This window comes from Hyla sarda, chromosome 3, assembly GCF_029499605.1.
Source record: "Hyla sarda isolate aHylSar1 chromosome 3, aHylSar1.hap1, whole genome shotgun sequence".
NCBI lineage: Eukaryota > Metazoa > Chordata > Amphibia > Anura > Hylidae > Hyla > Hyla sarda.
This window is the reverse complement of record NC_079191.1, coordinates 73553674-73570195: the sequence shown is the minus strand read 5'-3', so window position 1 is coordinate 73570195 and position 16522 is coordinate 73553674. Positions and strand designations below refer to the sequence as shown.

The window sequence follows — 16522 nt, the reverse complement described above, 5'->3', positions numbered from 1 at the left end:
AGTAGGCAGAGCCAACAAACCACACTAAGCCAAGCGGCAAGCTATGGAAGACCCACAAAGACCCACTATCCTTCCACACATTAAATGAAACCAAAAGGCAACATGGTAACGTGATGCTCGGCTTGATCTCGTCAGAGGACTACGTTTTTCAAGTGGATTTGAAGCCAATGACCGAGGCGCTCTTCACGCTATACTCATACACTGGGATAGTGGGTCTCTGTGGTGCTTTCATACAGGTAGTCAAGACTGTGTCCTGGAAAGAAAGCAGAAAAACATGCCAACAATAAGACCACAGGAATACAAAGAAACACAAAACTATTAACTATCGAGATAAAGTTACTGGGCAGCAGGGGACAGGAAATGGAAGTTTGTGCTGCTGGAGGTCTACAGTTCTGTCAATATGTTGTTTAGTGCTATTTAATTCTGTGCTTAATAACTTCTTAGTAGATATTTATAATGTCCATGGTTCCATTTGTCTGATACAAAGCTTCAACTCGTTTGCATTAAAAAATAAATATATATAAATATAAATAAATAAAATAAAAAATCTGCCAACTTTTAGCCACCACTAGGGGGAGCTTATCAGCTTACTGAAATACAACTGAATTTAAAGCGTAAATAGTCTGCAGAAAAGCTTTCTTTCATGAATGCTGCAGGCGGAGAGCAGGCAAGAGTAAATATCAAGCTTTAAAAGGAGTAGTCCAGTAGCGAACAAGTGGTGAACAACTTATCCCCTATCCTAAGGATAGGGGATAAGTTGCAGATCGCGGAGCCCCGACAGCCCACGCGAAGGGGGCGTGTCGACCCCCGCACGAAGCGGTGGCCGACACGCCCCCACAATACAACTCTATGGCAGAGCCGGAGTGCTGCCTTCGGCAATCTCCGGCTCTGCCATAGCGATGTATTGAGGGGGCGTGTCGGCCGCCACATCGTGCGGGGGTCGACACCCGCTATCTGGCCGGAGAGCCTGGCCCCCGTACAGAGAGATCACAGGGGGCCCCAGCGGTCTCAAACTTATCCCCTATCCTTAGGATAGGGGATAAGTTTTTCACCACTGGACTACCCCTTTAACATGAATTGTCAAATGTGGAAAAGAAAAGGAATTTCCGCTTTGAAATTTCCGGCAGAAATTCCGCTTACTATAATGCATAGTGTAGTGAATGGTTTCCCGTTCACAAATTCACACTTCGGAATTTGTGAAGCGGATAATCCGGATGAAAAATCCGCTAGAAAATTTCCACCTGAAGAAAGGGGTTGCTTTTTCTTCAGGCGGAAATCCTAGCGGAACACATAGCAGTCTATAGGAGACTGCAGTGTCCGCGCGGTCCTAGCGCCAACTAATTCAGTCGGCGCAGGCGGAACTCGAAATCTCCGGGCGGAAATTTTCTGCCCGGAGATTCCGTAGTCTGAACCTAGCCTTAGTAGTGTCATTACTGTCCCCTATATATATAAGAATATAACTATTACAGTACTGTCCCTTCTGTACAAAAATATAACTACCATAATACTGCTTTTTATGTACAAGAATATAACTATTAAAATACTGCTCCTATGTACTAGAATATAACTATTATAATACTGCTCCTATGTACTAGATTATAACTACTATAATACTGTCTCCTAAGTACAAGAATATATCTACTATAATGGAAACAGACAAAGTCCAAGCAGTCGGCACTCCTCCCCCTAACTATCCCTCTTTGTATCAGCTCTGCACGGCAGCAGGTACATAAACATATGCGGTAAGATAAATTACAGTCCTTCTAAGCTGGTAGACACTAGAAATCCTTTGGGTTCCATAAGCCCATAAGAAACGAGTCCATTCATACAAGACTGAGAAGGAATAAAGAGCGTCACTCGCCAGGATAACGGTGTCACGGACACTTTATTCAACAATGCAGTATAACAGGGTGCACACAGACGAGTCTTTCAGGGACGTAGCTAGTCAGCAATGAGCCGGGTAACCGCTGTTGTGCATGCAGACCCTACCTGTTCCGTCCCACGTCACCGTTTTAGAAGCTCTACTCGATGACTTTTACAGAGCAGGTGTACAATCAAAAACATATAGTGAAAAATACAAATAGTTAAAACCAAAACTTACATTGTAGAATAAACTTAGAGGAACACGCTGTAATCTACTCTTTCATTGAGCCCTAAATTACAAGCGACATTCAATTTAAGAGACTTGAGGCATGTGGGTACCCAGATGATATCCTGGACAGGGCTCTGGATAGAGATTTTGATCAGGATAGGAGAAATCTCCTACATAAGAGAAGGAAATAGGAGGGTGATCCTTTTTTCAGGACCCCCTTGTTTTTCCTTTTTTAGTTTAAGAGAAGACAATAAGATCTGTTATTAATAGAAATTGGTCATTGATTAAAAAAATGATGTGGAATTTGGAAAATTGGTGCATGAAAAGCCACACATTGCATTTCGGTGCTGTACAAATCTTAGGGACGCTGTCACCAGTAGCAATTTCTCATCCAGGATTAAGAATGTTGACTGGCTGTTTTGTTTAGTTTTTATTAGAGAAGAAATCTATGTGCGCAGCCTTATTACATGTAGGATCCAATGGGTTGTCTATGCAATGTCGTCCTCTTGCTGCCGAAATTATATTGCCAGCACAAAACGCTATCTTAATACCAGATTCAGGGAACACGTTTATTCCGTTTGTTCCAAGAAAGGCTCCCCTCCCTTTATTGGGCATGTGAATACTGTCCATGGAGGTAACTGCAGTACTCTACTCTCTTAGGGCCTAGAAAAAGTGAACAGTAAATCAAAAACTGATAGAAGAAAATTACTTTTACAAACGGAGGCAAAGTGGATCATTAAATTTTGGGCTCAATGAAAGAGTTGATTACAGCGTGTTCCTCTAAGTTGATTTTAGAATGTCAGTTTTGGTTTTAACCATTTGAATTTTTCACTATATGTTTTTTATTGTACACTTGCTCTTTACACATCATCGGTTGGAGCTTCTAAAACGGTGACGTGGGATGGATCCGGTAGGGTCTGACGAAGCGTGCTGATGCATGCGCAACAGCTGTTACCCGGCTCATTGCTGACTAGCTGCGTCCCTGGAAGACTCGTCTGTGTTCACCCTGTTACACTATATCTACTATAATACTGCCTCTTATGAACAAGAATATAACATCTATAATAATAATACCTATGTACAATAAAATATAACTACTATAATATTGTTCCCTATATACAAGAATATAACTGCTATAAAACTGCCTCCTATGTACAAAAATATATCTACTAAAATACTGCCTCCTATGTAAAAGAATATAACTACTATAATACTGCCTCCTATGTACAAGAATATAACTACTATAATACTGCCTCCTATGTACAAGAATATAATACCTATAATACTGCCTCCTATGTACAAGAATGTAACTACTATAATACTGCTCCTATGTACAAGAATATAACTACTATAATACTGCCTCCTATGTACAAGAATGTAACTACTATAATACTGCCTCCTATGTACAAGAATGTAACTACTATAATACTGCTCCTATTTACAAGAATATAACTACTACAATACTGCTCCTATGTACAAGAATATAACTACTACAATACTGCTCCTATGTACAAGAATTTAACTACTATAATACTGCTCCTATGTACAAGAATGTAACTACTATAATACTGCTCCTATGTACAAGAATATAACTACTATAATACTGCTCCTATGTACAAGAATATAACTACTATAATACTGCCTCCTACATACAAGAATATAACTACTATAATACTGCTCCTATATACAAGAATATAACTACTATAATACTGCCCCCTATATACAAGAATATAACTACTATAATACTGCTCCTAGTTACAAGAATATAACTACTATAATACTGCCTCCTACATACAAGAATATAACTACTATAATACTGCCCCCTATATACAAGAATATAACTACTATAATACTGCCTCCTACATACAAGAATATAATTACTATAATACTGCTCCTATGTACAAGAATGTAACTACTATAATACTGCCTCCTACATACAAGAATATAACTACTATAATACTGCCCCCTATATACAAAAATATAACTACTATAATACTGCCTCCTACATACAAGAATATAACTACTATAATACTGCTCCTATGTACAAGAATATAACTACTATAATACTGCCACCTATATACAAGAATATAACTACTATAATACTGCCTCCTACATACAAGAATATAACTACTATAATACTGCTCCTAGTTACAAGAATATAACTACTATAATACTGCCTCCTACATACAAGAATATAACTACTATAATACTGCCCCCTATATACAAGAATATAACTACTATAATACTGCCTCCTACATACAAGAATATAATTACTATAATACTGCTCCTATGTACAAGAATGTAACTACTATAATACTGCCTCCTACATACAAGAATATAACTACTATAATACTGCTCCTACATACAAGAATATAACTACTATAATACTGCCCCCTATATACAAGAATATAACTACTATAATACTGCCTCCTACATACAAGAATATAATTACTATAATACTGCTCCTATGTACAAGAATGTAACTACTATAATACTGCCTCCTACATACAAGAATATAACTACTATAATACTGCCCCCTATATACAAAAATATAACTACTATAATACTGCCTCCTACATACAAGAATATAACTACTATAATACTGCTCCTATGTACAAGAATATAACTACTATAATACTGCCACCTATATACAAGAATATAACTACTATAATACTGCCTCCTACATACAAGAATATAACTACTATAATACTGCTCCTAGTTACAAGAATATAACTACTATAATACTGCCTCCTACATACAAGAATATAACTACTATAATACTGCCCCCTATATACAAGAATATAACTACTATAATACTGCCTCCTACATACAAGAATATAATTACTATAATACTGCTCCTATGTACAAGAATGTAACTACTATAATACTGCCTCCTACATACAAGAATATAACTACTATAATACTGCCCCCTATATACAAGAATATAACTACTATAATACTGCCTCCTACATACAAGAATGTAACTACTATAATACTGCTTCTTATAAACAAGAATGTAACTACTATAATACTGCTTCTTATAAACAAGAATATAAATTCTGCCCTTTTGTACAAGATTTTTTTCCTACACTGAATGCATTTTACCGCACACAATCAGGGAATACATATAATACCTATACATATTCCATGTACAAAGAAAGCTAAAGTCTTATACATGGGCCACTGAGGAGAGACAACAAATCAGAGAAACTGTAAAACACATAAGATTCTAAATATTTTACAGAAGTTATCTGGATCGGTCCTGCAAAGCCATTACAGCAGAGAGGACAGCTGAAAAACTGCCAAATATCTGTTACCACTTTATATGGTATACAGACATAGGTCATGCTGTACAAGAGTACATTAGTGGACTACAACAACTAAGAATACAACAAATAGCATTAGCTTGGAAGAAAGAAGAGACAGAGGGATAGGATAGAGACTTTTATATACATAAAGGGAATCAACATGGTAAAGGAGGAGAGGAGATTTATATAGGAGAAAAACTACCACAAGAGGACATCGTTTTATATTAGAGGGGAAAGGTTTCTGCAGTAATATCAGGAAGTATTACTTTACTGAGAGAGTAGTGGATGCATGGAATAGACTTCCTGCAGAAGTGGTCGCTGCAAATACAGTGAAGGAGTTTAAACATGCATGGGATAAGAATAAGGCTATCCTTCATATAAGATAGAGATAGGTATAAGGCTATCCTTCATATAAGATAGAGATAGGTATAAGGCTATCCTTCATATAAGATAGAGATAGGTATAAGGCTATCCTTCATATAAGATAGAGATAGGCATAAGGCTATCCTTCATATAAGATAGAGATAGGTATAAGGCTATCCTTCATATAAGATAGAGATAGGTATAATCTATGCTTCATATAAGATAGAGATAAGTATAAGGCTATCCTTCATATAAGATAGAGATAGGTATAAGGCTATCCTTCATATAAGATAGAGATAGGTATAAGGCTATCCTTCATATAAGATAGAGATAGGTATAAGGCTATCCTTCATATAAGATAGAGATAGGCATAAGGCTATCCTTCATATAAGATAGAGATAGGTATAAGGCTATCCTTCATATAAGATAGAGATAGGTATAATCTATGCTTCATATAAGATAGAGATAAGTATAAGGCTATTCTTTATATAAGATAGAGATAGGTATAAGGCTATCCTTCATATAAGATAGAGATAGGTATAAGGCTATCCTTCATATAAGATAGAGATAGGTATAAGGCTATCCTTCATATAAGATAGAGATAGGTATAATCTATGCTTCATATAAGATAGAGATAAGTATAAGGCTATTCTTTATATAAGATAGAGATAGGTATAAGGCTATCCTTCATATAAGATAGAGATAAGTATAAGGCTATTCTTTATATAAGATAGAGATAGGTATAAGGCTATCCTTCATATAAGATAGATATAGGTATAAGGCTATCCTTCATATAAGATAGAGATAGGTATAAGGCTATCCTTCATATAAGATAGAGATAGGTATAAGGCTATCCTTCATATAAGATAGAGATAGGTATAAGGCTATCCTTCATATAATATAGAGATAAGTATAAGGCTATCCTTCATATAAGATAGAGATAGGTATAAGGCTATCCTTCATATAAGATAGGGATAGGTATAAGGCTATCCTTCATATAAGATAGAGATAGGTATAAGGCTATCCTTCATATAAGATAGATATAGGTATAAGGCTATCCTTCATATAAGATAGAGATAGGTATAAGGCTATCCTTCATATAATATAGAGATAAGTATAAGGCTATCCTTCATATAAGATAGAGATAGGTATAAGGCTATCCTTCATATAAGATAGAGATAGGTATAAGGCTATCCTTCATATAAGATAGGGCCAGGGACTATTCATAGGATTCAGATTATTGGGCAGACTAGATGGGCCAAATGGTTCTTATCTCCGACACATTCTATGTTTCTATTAGGTATTACCAAGGGCTGTATTTTTATCGAGCCTTCAGCTGCCTTCATCACAAGCATAGGCCATGATTGTAAGAGATCAGTAACAAGTGAGCTGCTTTATTGGCTGCCAGACCTCAGGACCCACCTAAAGATCCCCTGGTGGACAATCTACTCTTCTTCTTCTAAAGTGTTATCAATCCAGGAAAACCTCTAAAAACTAAAAGGCTGCAACGCTAGTGGGGATCGCAGCTAACATTTCCTCTGCAGGAAACATGGCGCCCAACTTAAACCAGGGACTGTCCCAAGTACACAAGATCACACTGTCATCTAGTTTCCTTACATTATAAAGTACTATTTTCTTATTTATTTATTTTTTTCTTATTTATTATAAAGCACTATTTTCTTATTTTGACCACACAGCTAAGAAGACCTTAGGCCAGTGTTTCCCAAGCAGGGTGCCTCCAGCTGTTGAAAAACTACAACTCCCATCATGCCCGGACAGCCAATGTCAATGCCTTAGGCACCAGTAACATTAAATGTTTTAGTGTTAACAGAAGAGAATGTTTAGGGTATTAATGTACATATATATATTTATTTTTCTATTGCACATTTTTTTTTTATCACCTCTGCTATTTGGTTTTCGGTTGACTCAGTCCCCAAATAGTAAGTGGCTAGAGTGAGCCTTCTATATATTTTCAAAACAATAAAAAACACGCTGCATCTGCTTAAAGGGGTACTCCGGTGTAAAACTTTTTTTTTTTTTTTTTTTATCAACTGGTGGCAGAAAGTTAAACAGATTGTAAAATCCCCAGAGAAAACATATGCTGCTCTGGACAGTTCCTAAAATGGACAGAGATGTCAGCAGAGAGCACTGTGGTCATGATGTCAGCAGAGAGCTCTGTGTTCCAAAAAGAAAATTTCCTCTGTAGTATTCAGCAGCAAATAAGTACTGGAAGGAAAAGGATTTTTTTTTATAGAAGTAATTTACAAATCTGTTTAACTTTCTGGCACCAGTTGATTTAAAAAAAAAAAAAAAGTTTTCCACCGGAGTACCCCTTTAACTTCCACAATCCATGCTCTGCATAATGCTGCAACTTCAACTGCAACAGTAGTCGGGCATCAGGCAATACAAATAGGAGTAATACTACTTTGTACTACTACACCTATTCAGCAACCTCCAAACAGGCTATGAAAAAAAGAGCCATCTCTTCCAAATACAAAATTAATTTCAGCACAAAAGACAAGTTTTACAAGGTGACGTGGCAGACATGACAGATGAGGGGATCAGTACTCACACTGCTGGCTGGGGTCACATTCTGTGGTCATCTTGACATAGTTAGAAGGAAATAGGCCTGTGACTCCGTTGATCTCTCCTTGCCACCAATCTGCATCGTCCTTGTTGATAACACTGATGAGTTGGCCTTTGCTGAAGTTCAGTTCATCCTCATTGTTGGCGATATAATCATACATCGCTATAACTTGACACACTACAGAGAGTAGAGACACAGTATATCAGCATAGAGAAGCTCTTAGCACAACAGTGCACCAATGTATAAAGGCCGTCCACTCTGGGTAACTCCTTTTTCTGAAGCAGGTTTTGTAGGACATAATTATCATTGGACTCCTGCAAGACCTGAGATGGGCACTTCCTATGTGCCAGGATGAGGACAGAAGTTGCTCAGTAGCGGGGATCAGCAACAAATGAACAGCAGGGGACCACTTTATTATTAATGTTTTTACCTCCCCTTGATCACCAAAAAAAATTGAAATAATTATTCTTATATGGGACAGGACATGCAATAAGCCTCTGGTACCCACAGTTATCTCTAGACTGAAAACTACCCATCCCCCTCGGGCCTTATTGCAACCCCCTGATGATCAGGAAGTCAAAAACAGTTGAGTCACTTTACACAATTTGTGTAACTCCCATTGAGTCGTATAAATCGCGTAGCACCATACATTGTGTACATGACTTTAGGAGACACTAAAATTGCGTAAAACAAGCTATAGGGGGCCAGAGAGCCTTCACTCTAGAGACAGCGGTGGGCCCTAGAAGTGGATATGTTCTGTGGATATTCCATCAATGACAAAGATGAAAATATTAATTTAAAGGGGTACTCTGCCCTTAGACATCTTATTCCCTATCCAAAGGCAGGACCCCAGCGATCTCCCTGCTGCACCTGGCATTTGTTTAGAGCGCATCGCTGCAGGCTCATAAAGTCACAGCCATGCCCCCTCAATGCAAGTCTATGGGAGGGGGCCTGACAGACATCACGCCCCCTTACATAGACTTGCATTGAGGTGGCGTGGCCGTGACATCACGAGCCTCCTCCCCGATCGCCAGTCATCCGGCATGGAGCGAAGTTCGCTCCATGCACCGGATGTCTGGTGTGCCGCAGCCAAGATCGTGGGGGTCCCCATCAGCAGGACACCTGTGATCACACAACTTATCTCCTATCCTTTGGATAGGGGATAAGATGTCTAGGGGCGGAGTACCCTTTTATCTATAAATCCCAGAATAAAATTCTTAAGTGGAAACCGCCTACTATTCTAGAAGTCTCTGATGGAATCTCTTACCTGGAATGAACACTGGAGCTGCCTTGTCATTGCTTGGTCCTAGTAGTTTGACATGGGAAGCTGGAAACCATCCTTTCTGTCTCTTTTTTCCCCTGGCCTGAAGAAGATGGAGGCCACAAATGTGTTTTAAAATAAAAACTTTGTTAAGAATTCCTTTTCTGCTGCTTGGCAGCCTTCTAAAGATTCAGCAAGGTCCTTCTCCCTCTCTCCTCTCACAGTGCACACGGAAACTGCAGCTACATCCCCCTATTATGTACATAGTACTCCAGACTTCTTCTCTGATAAATTCCTGTGGCAGCCCTGTGTGTGCAGTGAATGAGGTTTGGAGGCAGGCCAGCACATTAAAGTCATGTCATTGCATTGGCCCCGCCTCTAAACCTCACTGCGCACACAGAGCTGCTGCGGGAAAGCTGTGTATTTGCTCATCGGAGTATATGCAGTGTATTTCCTGCTGCACGGGGGATTTTGGGCAGGGTGAAATATGCTGCGTATAAGTAATGTGTGAACCTACCTTTAAACTAAAAATCCATTCCATAGTAGTATTATTTCACCAACACTGAATGGAGGAGAGCTATGAACATCTTATAAGATGGCGATCCTGACAATAGGACTGTTAAATGAGGACTAATATATCTGTGTATATTTATTACCTGCAGTTCTCCCTGCCACCAGCCCGATGCATTCTTCTTTAGAATGAGGATCAGTTGTCCTGGCGCCAAGCTGAGCTGCTCTGTTCCTGTTGCTGTGTATGCTGTGGTAACCTGGGCAATCTCTGCGATATAACCGGAAAATCATCAGTAGCTAAGCCTTCAAGTTCTAAAAAACAACAGCTGCAATAAAGAACAGACTCTACATGATATGCAATGCCACATACCAGGTTTTTTGGTTAGAGTTCCAGTCTTGCCAACACTGCCAAAACCCTAAAATGAAGCAGAAAATTACTAAAACAGGGGTTACATTTTCTGACAACCCTGCAGCTAATACAAACAGAAATAAGAGTAATGCACTTTACTTCTATAGCATATTAGAATAGTAAGATAACAATTAATACAATGTATATTTTAAACTCTAACAACCTCTTTTACCTCTGCATTTACCTCTTGATCACGAGGGCGCACGTAGTTTGATGGAAATATTCCAGTCCTGTCACCAAGGGTGCCGGTCCACCACTCGCCTTCTTTCTGCGTCACTAGGATGATGTCCCCTTCATTAAATAGGAGGTCTCCTGGTTCATTACTTGAATAAGGGTACAGGGCAACAAATTCTATATGAAAAAAAAACAACAGATGCTACAGATAATACAGACCAGAGAAATAGATTTCTATCTATGATCAAAAACATGTAAGATGTAGAAAAAAAAAGGAAATCTATAAAAATTTCTGATTAATATTTCTACAGCTCCTATGGAGATCTATGTGTTCCCATAATTACAGACAAAAAAAGAAACCTCTGTAGTCAGATTATGCAATCAGACTCCTCTCTACCCACCCCCTTTACTTGTTCCCATTTAATGTACCTCAATAGACACAGAGGACAATAAAGATGGAAAAGTACAGCATTTTTAGGGTTAACCCAGTTAAATTAATGAAAACAGAGTACTGATATGGTTACCTAAATGCTCTGCATTGACTGCAATGTCAGTTCTGTTTTGCAGCAATCTTCTTTACAGCTCTTTAAGTAGAAAATGTGGCACTGACAGGGAAGCTCCATACATTTTTATAGCAAATTTCACTGTTATACAACGTTGCCATTTAAATATTTGCCTGCACAAAGTAGTCTGGGTACACAGGGATCTATGTACGTGTACACAGAAATCTGTCCACTTACCTCTTCTCTAAACCAAGCTTTCTTCATGAGTCAGTGTGAAAAAAGCTAAATTCACACTACCTACCTATAAAGTGCTAATGTTGTGGTACAGGTATCAGATTTTTAACAAATCAAGTAAAATGTACTAATGTGATCACTATGGGGGAAACTTATCAATGCTTTAAACAAGAACACTAGCATAAAAGAATAGCACTAAAGTTACAAATGTTTCCAAAGAAATAATGCTTGCATACAAATGTGGAACCTTTTTACATTAGAATTCTGGTGTCAAACCAGTCCTAAATATAAATGCCATGGAAGCATTCCCAAATAAACAAGTACGTAAAATCACTAGAGCGAACTAGGGCCATTGTGTGTTCTTACCTTCTGCAGCATATGAAGGGGTTGTTGGTTTCTTTTTGACAGCTGAATACACAGGCTCAGGTCTGTAGAAAACAAGAATGAAACATAATATTGCTGCAAAATACCCATTTATATAAGAATATCCTACTACTGGTCACTATAGGCTGCAGAACATGCTTTTCAGGACAACTTAAAGATAAACCACGGCATCTACTCACTCTGGGCTTTTAGCTTCATTGGGGATAATCTTCACATAGGATTTTGGAAACCATCCTTTCTGACCGCGAACTTCCCCAAACCACCAGTTCTCCTGCTGTTCCAGTACAATGATTGTATCGTTTTTGGTAAAATTCAAGTGGTTGTCTTTTTTTGCAGTCCAGGAGCACAGTGCTTGAGCCTTTACCTCCTCCACCGGCTGACCCTGACACACAGGAGAAGATATAAATGAATGAATGCTGCAAAATTATTTTCTATAGAGGATAATGCATCTAAACAAATTCCAGGAGCCTTGAGAAACCTTTCAGGTAAGTTAAGGAGAGTTCTGAACCAAGTGCAGAGTCCAGGGACAGAAGAGTATGACTGCAAGCAATCTGCTTTTCCTATTCTCTTAAGCATAAGAACTACATAGCTTTTCTATAAGAAACATTAACTTGGTGGCAGGGAGAATTTAGTCTCATCTTGTTTGTATTAATTTTAGTTTCACTTAAAGGGGTACTCCGGCGCTTAGACATCTTATCCCCTATCCAAAGGATCGGGGATAAGATGTCTGATCGTGGGGGTCCCGCCGCTGGGGACGCTGCATCTTGCACGCCTCACCCCGTCAAAATCAGTCCCGAAGTGTGTTCTCTCCGGGTCTGATTACAGTCGATCACGGGGCCGGAGCATTGTGACGTCACGGCTCCACCCCCTCAATGCAAGCCTATGGGAGAGGGCGTGACAGCTGCCACGCCCCCTCCCACAGACTTGCATTGAGGGGGTGGGACGTCACACGGGGGCGGAGTCGTGACGTCACAATCTTCCGTTCCTGTGGTCGGGAGCCAGAACCTCCAGCGCTGCCGGAAGCAGATACAGGTGGGTGCTGCATGCAATATTATGGGGTCCCCAGCGGCGGGACCCCGGCGATCAGACATCTTATCCCCTATCCTTTGGATAGGGGATAAGATGTCAAGGGGTGGAGTACCCCTTTAATCTTACAACTTTCTTCTCTTATGTCTATCTTAAAAGAGATAAGGGGTTATTACATAAAGACAACCCCCTTTTCTATGTCCCAATATGACATATGGACATGATAGAGAGGGGCTCTTGACTAAAGCCTATTTCTCAAACTTTGAGAACAGCTAAAGGGAACCTGTCAGTTAAGTTATGCTGCCCTCACTTGCCTGCAATGTTCTGTCCCTTATGCTGGGATGTAGTGTAGGTTTAGAGAACCTATAACAAACAGCAGGTAGGGACGGCCAGAGAAGAGTCACCACCACCTAAATGTCAATGATTGACAGATTTTTTTTACTGAAACAAACCTTCCAAGTCAAGTATGCATATTTGGGGTAGATTCAGGAAATATCTGAACTAGTACCCTGGCACTGCTATTCAGACAGAATGAACTTGTCACACCTACCTGACCATGAAGTGGGGAGATGGAGCCTGGTGAAATAGTGCGGGTAAATGCAGAGGTTTTCTGCCATGTAGAATTCACGTTAAGGCTGGAGAATGGCAGATTTTGATACTCTGTATCCACTTCAGAGGGCTTAGGTGGTGAAAGTGACCTGAAAATTTACAGAAAATACACTGGGTTTATATACAGAGGCTGAAGCAAGTTATACATAGTGCATCTAAAAGTTGCAATAAATAAATAACAATAGAAAAAATGTGCAGAAATTTCCCCCCTTAAAAGGTTACCATAATTTTTTGACTACACCAGGTCTCACTCCTGAGACCTGCTGCAATCGCTAATTATAAGCCTCGGAAACGAGCGGCAGCATGCTTCACTCCAAGGCTGGCCAGCCAATATGTCTACATAGACTATACAGAGAAAACAGCCGGGGAATGAGCCACTCACCATCGCAAACTTCCCTGCCTTATAACGAGTGATTGCAGAGGAGGGTCCCAGGGGTAAGATCTGGGGCAATTAGAATGTTTGACATGTGTGGGCAGCATTTCAAAAGTTTATTTTTTTATTTATTTATTTTTTTATAAATAAATAAAAAGTTACAAAAAAAATAACCACTACACCCCTTACGTTTGTAAAAAATGCATAGAAAATTCCTGTTTGAGGCTCAAAGTCTGACCTAGAGATACATAACACCTTCTAAAAATATAAGCTTAAAGGGTTACTCCGCTTCCCAGCGTCCGGAACATTGAGTTCTTTAACGCTGTATGCGGGCTTCAGGGTTCACGCCTGCCCCTCATGATGTCACGGCCTGCCCCCTCAATGAAAGTCTATAGGAAGGGGGAGCGACGGCCATCACGCCCCATCCCATAGACTTGCATTTAGGGGCGGGACGTGACGCCACATGACGGGGCGGGATGTGATGAGGGGGCGGGCGTGAACACGGAAGCCCGCACACAGCGTTCAGGAACTCAATGTTCTGGACGCTGGGGAGCGGAGTAACCCTTTAAGAGGTGCAGAGTTCACACATCACTTCTGCCAATAGCTACATGTACATATATTTATTACAATTTAAGAGACCAAAAATTTTCTAGCATTATTAGAGGAAATGTTGGCTGTAACTACAGGGTAAAAGGCAGAGGCCTAAATTGTGGTTATTGAAGGAAACTTGTTTATGTTCTGCTATGACCAATAGAGGGGAGAGACTGTTCTTCTTTGTCAGGGAAGAGGGGATACTGTTGAGATGGAGGAGGCGTTTTGGGGCTGCACACAAATTCTTAAATCACTTGTAAGGCCGGGCTCACACTAATTATAAGAACATAGGAGGGGATTAATGAAAACCTGTCCAGAAAAAAGTTGCCCAGTTGCCCATAGCAACCAATCCGCTCGCTTCTTTCATTTTTAACAAGGCCTCTGCAAAATGAAAGAAGCGATCTGATTGGTTGCTATGGGCAACTGGGCAACTATTCCTTTGCACAGGTTTTGATAAATCCCCCTCATACAGTCCCCACACCTTTATAGGCCAGTTTAGTAAAAGTCAAAACCATAGTGCTTACTTGGCAGACGGTGAGGTAGATGACACAGATATGGTTGGCGGTAGTAAGGCCTTCTTTGGAGATGCCAACTTCTCAGTTTCCATAATTTTTTCAGCGTAATTTGAAGGAAACCATCCAACATTTCCCTGGAGACAACCATACAGCCAACCGGGTTCTCCAGTGTTATTTTCATCCACCTGGTAAGAAGAGAGGGAAATATGTCATATCCACGCCCAATAAATATCCAAACAAAAAATGTTTCCGTAAATTACATAATCCTGAAGAAATGGGACAGCGATTTAGCATGCTATATGTAACGTGGGGCTGCAGTACATTTGATACACTAGACCAGTGATTTCAAACCAGGGTGCCTCCAGACGTTGCAAAACTACAACTCCCAGCATGCCTGGACAGCCAAAGGCTGTCCAGGCAAGCTGGGAGTTGTAGTTTTGCAACACCTGGAGGCACCCCGGTTGGGAAACACTGCACTAGACCCTAAAAGAAACCGCACGGAAGCCAAAAAAATTACAATAACAAAGCAAATGTAAGCAGGGTACATGTGCTCCCACCTGAATGGTATCGCCAGCATTGAAGCTCAGCTCATCTGCATTTCTGGCCTCAAATGGATATAGAGCTGTGTAGTTTACATACACAGAGGACTTTCTGCTGTCAGTGAATCCAGCAGCAGCACCTGGAAAATACAACACACGACCACATTACAGCAACAGGCAAACTGAGTATTAGGGTTCCCATCCTCCACACTCCTCTCATACTAGACTCTATTAGATTACACTGGATATACATCATGGTGGGAATTTGTGAAGCCAGTACGGCAGTTACAGGAATAAAAAAGTGCAAATTTCTTTTTAGCCAACCAGTTTGCACAAAAATTTGGGGTTAAGGATTTCAAAGTACAACGCAGAGGCAGCAGCTGAAGTACGTGAAAATACCCTCCTCCCCCATATGTATTTGACTTCACAATTTTGTATATAGCTTTGTGTGTAAGTCAGTAGATTTAATGAAATAATTAATAATTTCTAGCAATATCTGTGCTTGCTGGAGTCTGGTATGACGTTTACCTTCTCTTCCTTTGTCAATGCTGCCTTGTCTGGCCCCAATAGATCTGAGTTTGTCTGCAAAGTTCTCATCTATACTAAGTTTGGAGAAGCGTTTGTCTGGTTCTTTGCTGCTGCTCTCTTTCCGTCTCCTCTCCTCCTCTTTGCTCTTTTCCTCCTCTTCCTTCTTCAGCTGAGCCTGTATGAGTTTTTCCTCTTCCTCTTTCCTCCTCTGTTCTGCCTCCCGCTGTATCTCTGCTCGCTTCCTCTTCTCTTCCTCTTCCCGTTGCCTCTCTTCTGCCAGCTTCTGCTGCTGGGCTTCTCGCTCCCTAACCCTTGCTGCTTCTTCCTCTGCCCGTTGCTTTTCCAGCAGCATTTGCTCTTTCCTCCGCTCTTCCTCGAGACGTCTCTGCTTCTCTTCCTCTTCTCTTTTGACTTTCTCCTTCCAAAGATTCTCCTTTTCTTGCTTGGCTTTCCTGTAGAATAAACACGTCTCAATGATTCCACTGGACTGCAATATTTAGCAAAGCTGTTATGAGT

The 16522-nt window shown here is 40.1% G+C and overlaps 1 protein-coding gene across 5 annotated transcripts in view; it reads right to left on the bottom strand.

Moving 5' to 3' along the window:
- Window positions 1–16522, bottom strand: part of ITSN2 (intersectin 2) — a 184209-nt gene that overhangs the window by 49835 nt on the left and 117852 nt on the right. For 3 of the 5 annotated variants that reach the window (XM_056564337.1, XM_056564333.1, XM_056564335.1), the window contains 11 exons: window positions 16007–16458; window positions 15497–15618; window positions 14949–15124; window positions 13402–13549; window positions 12005–12207; window positions 11808–11869; window positions 10703–10881; window positions 10492–10537; window positions 10268–10389; window positions 9618–9714; window positions 8336–8527 (listed from right to left, as the gene is read on the bottom strand). In XM_056564337.1, coding sequence (XP_056420312.1) covers window positions 8336–8527; window positions 9618–9714; window positions 10268–10389; window positions 10492–10537; window positions 10703–10881; window positions 11808–11869; window positions 12005–12207; window positions 13402–13549; window positions 14949–15124; window positions 15497–15618; window positions 16007–16458 — 1799 coding nt within the window. The remainder of the gene's footprint in view (window positions 1–8335; window positions 8528–9617; window positions 9715–10267; window positions 10390–10491; window positions 10538–10702; window positions 10882–11807; window positions 11870–12004; window positions 12208–13401; window positions 13550–14948; window positions 15125–15496; window positions 15619–16006; window positions 16459–16522) is intronic. The other 2 variants (XM_056564334.1, XM_056564336.1) reach the window with 1 other exon arrangement.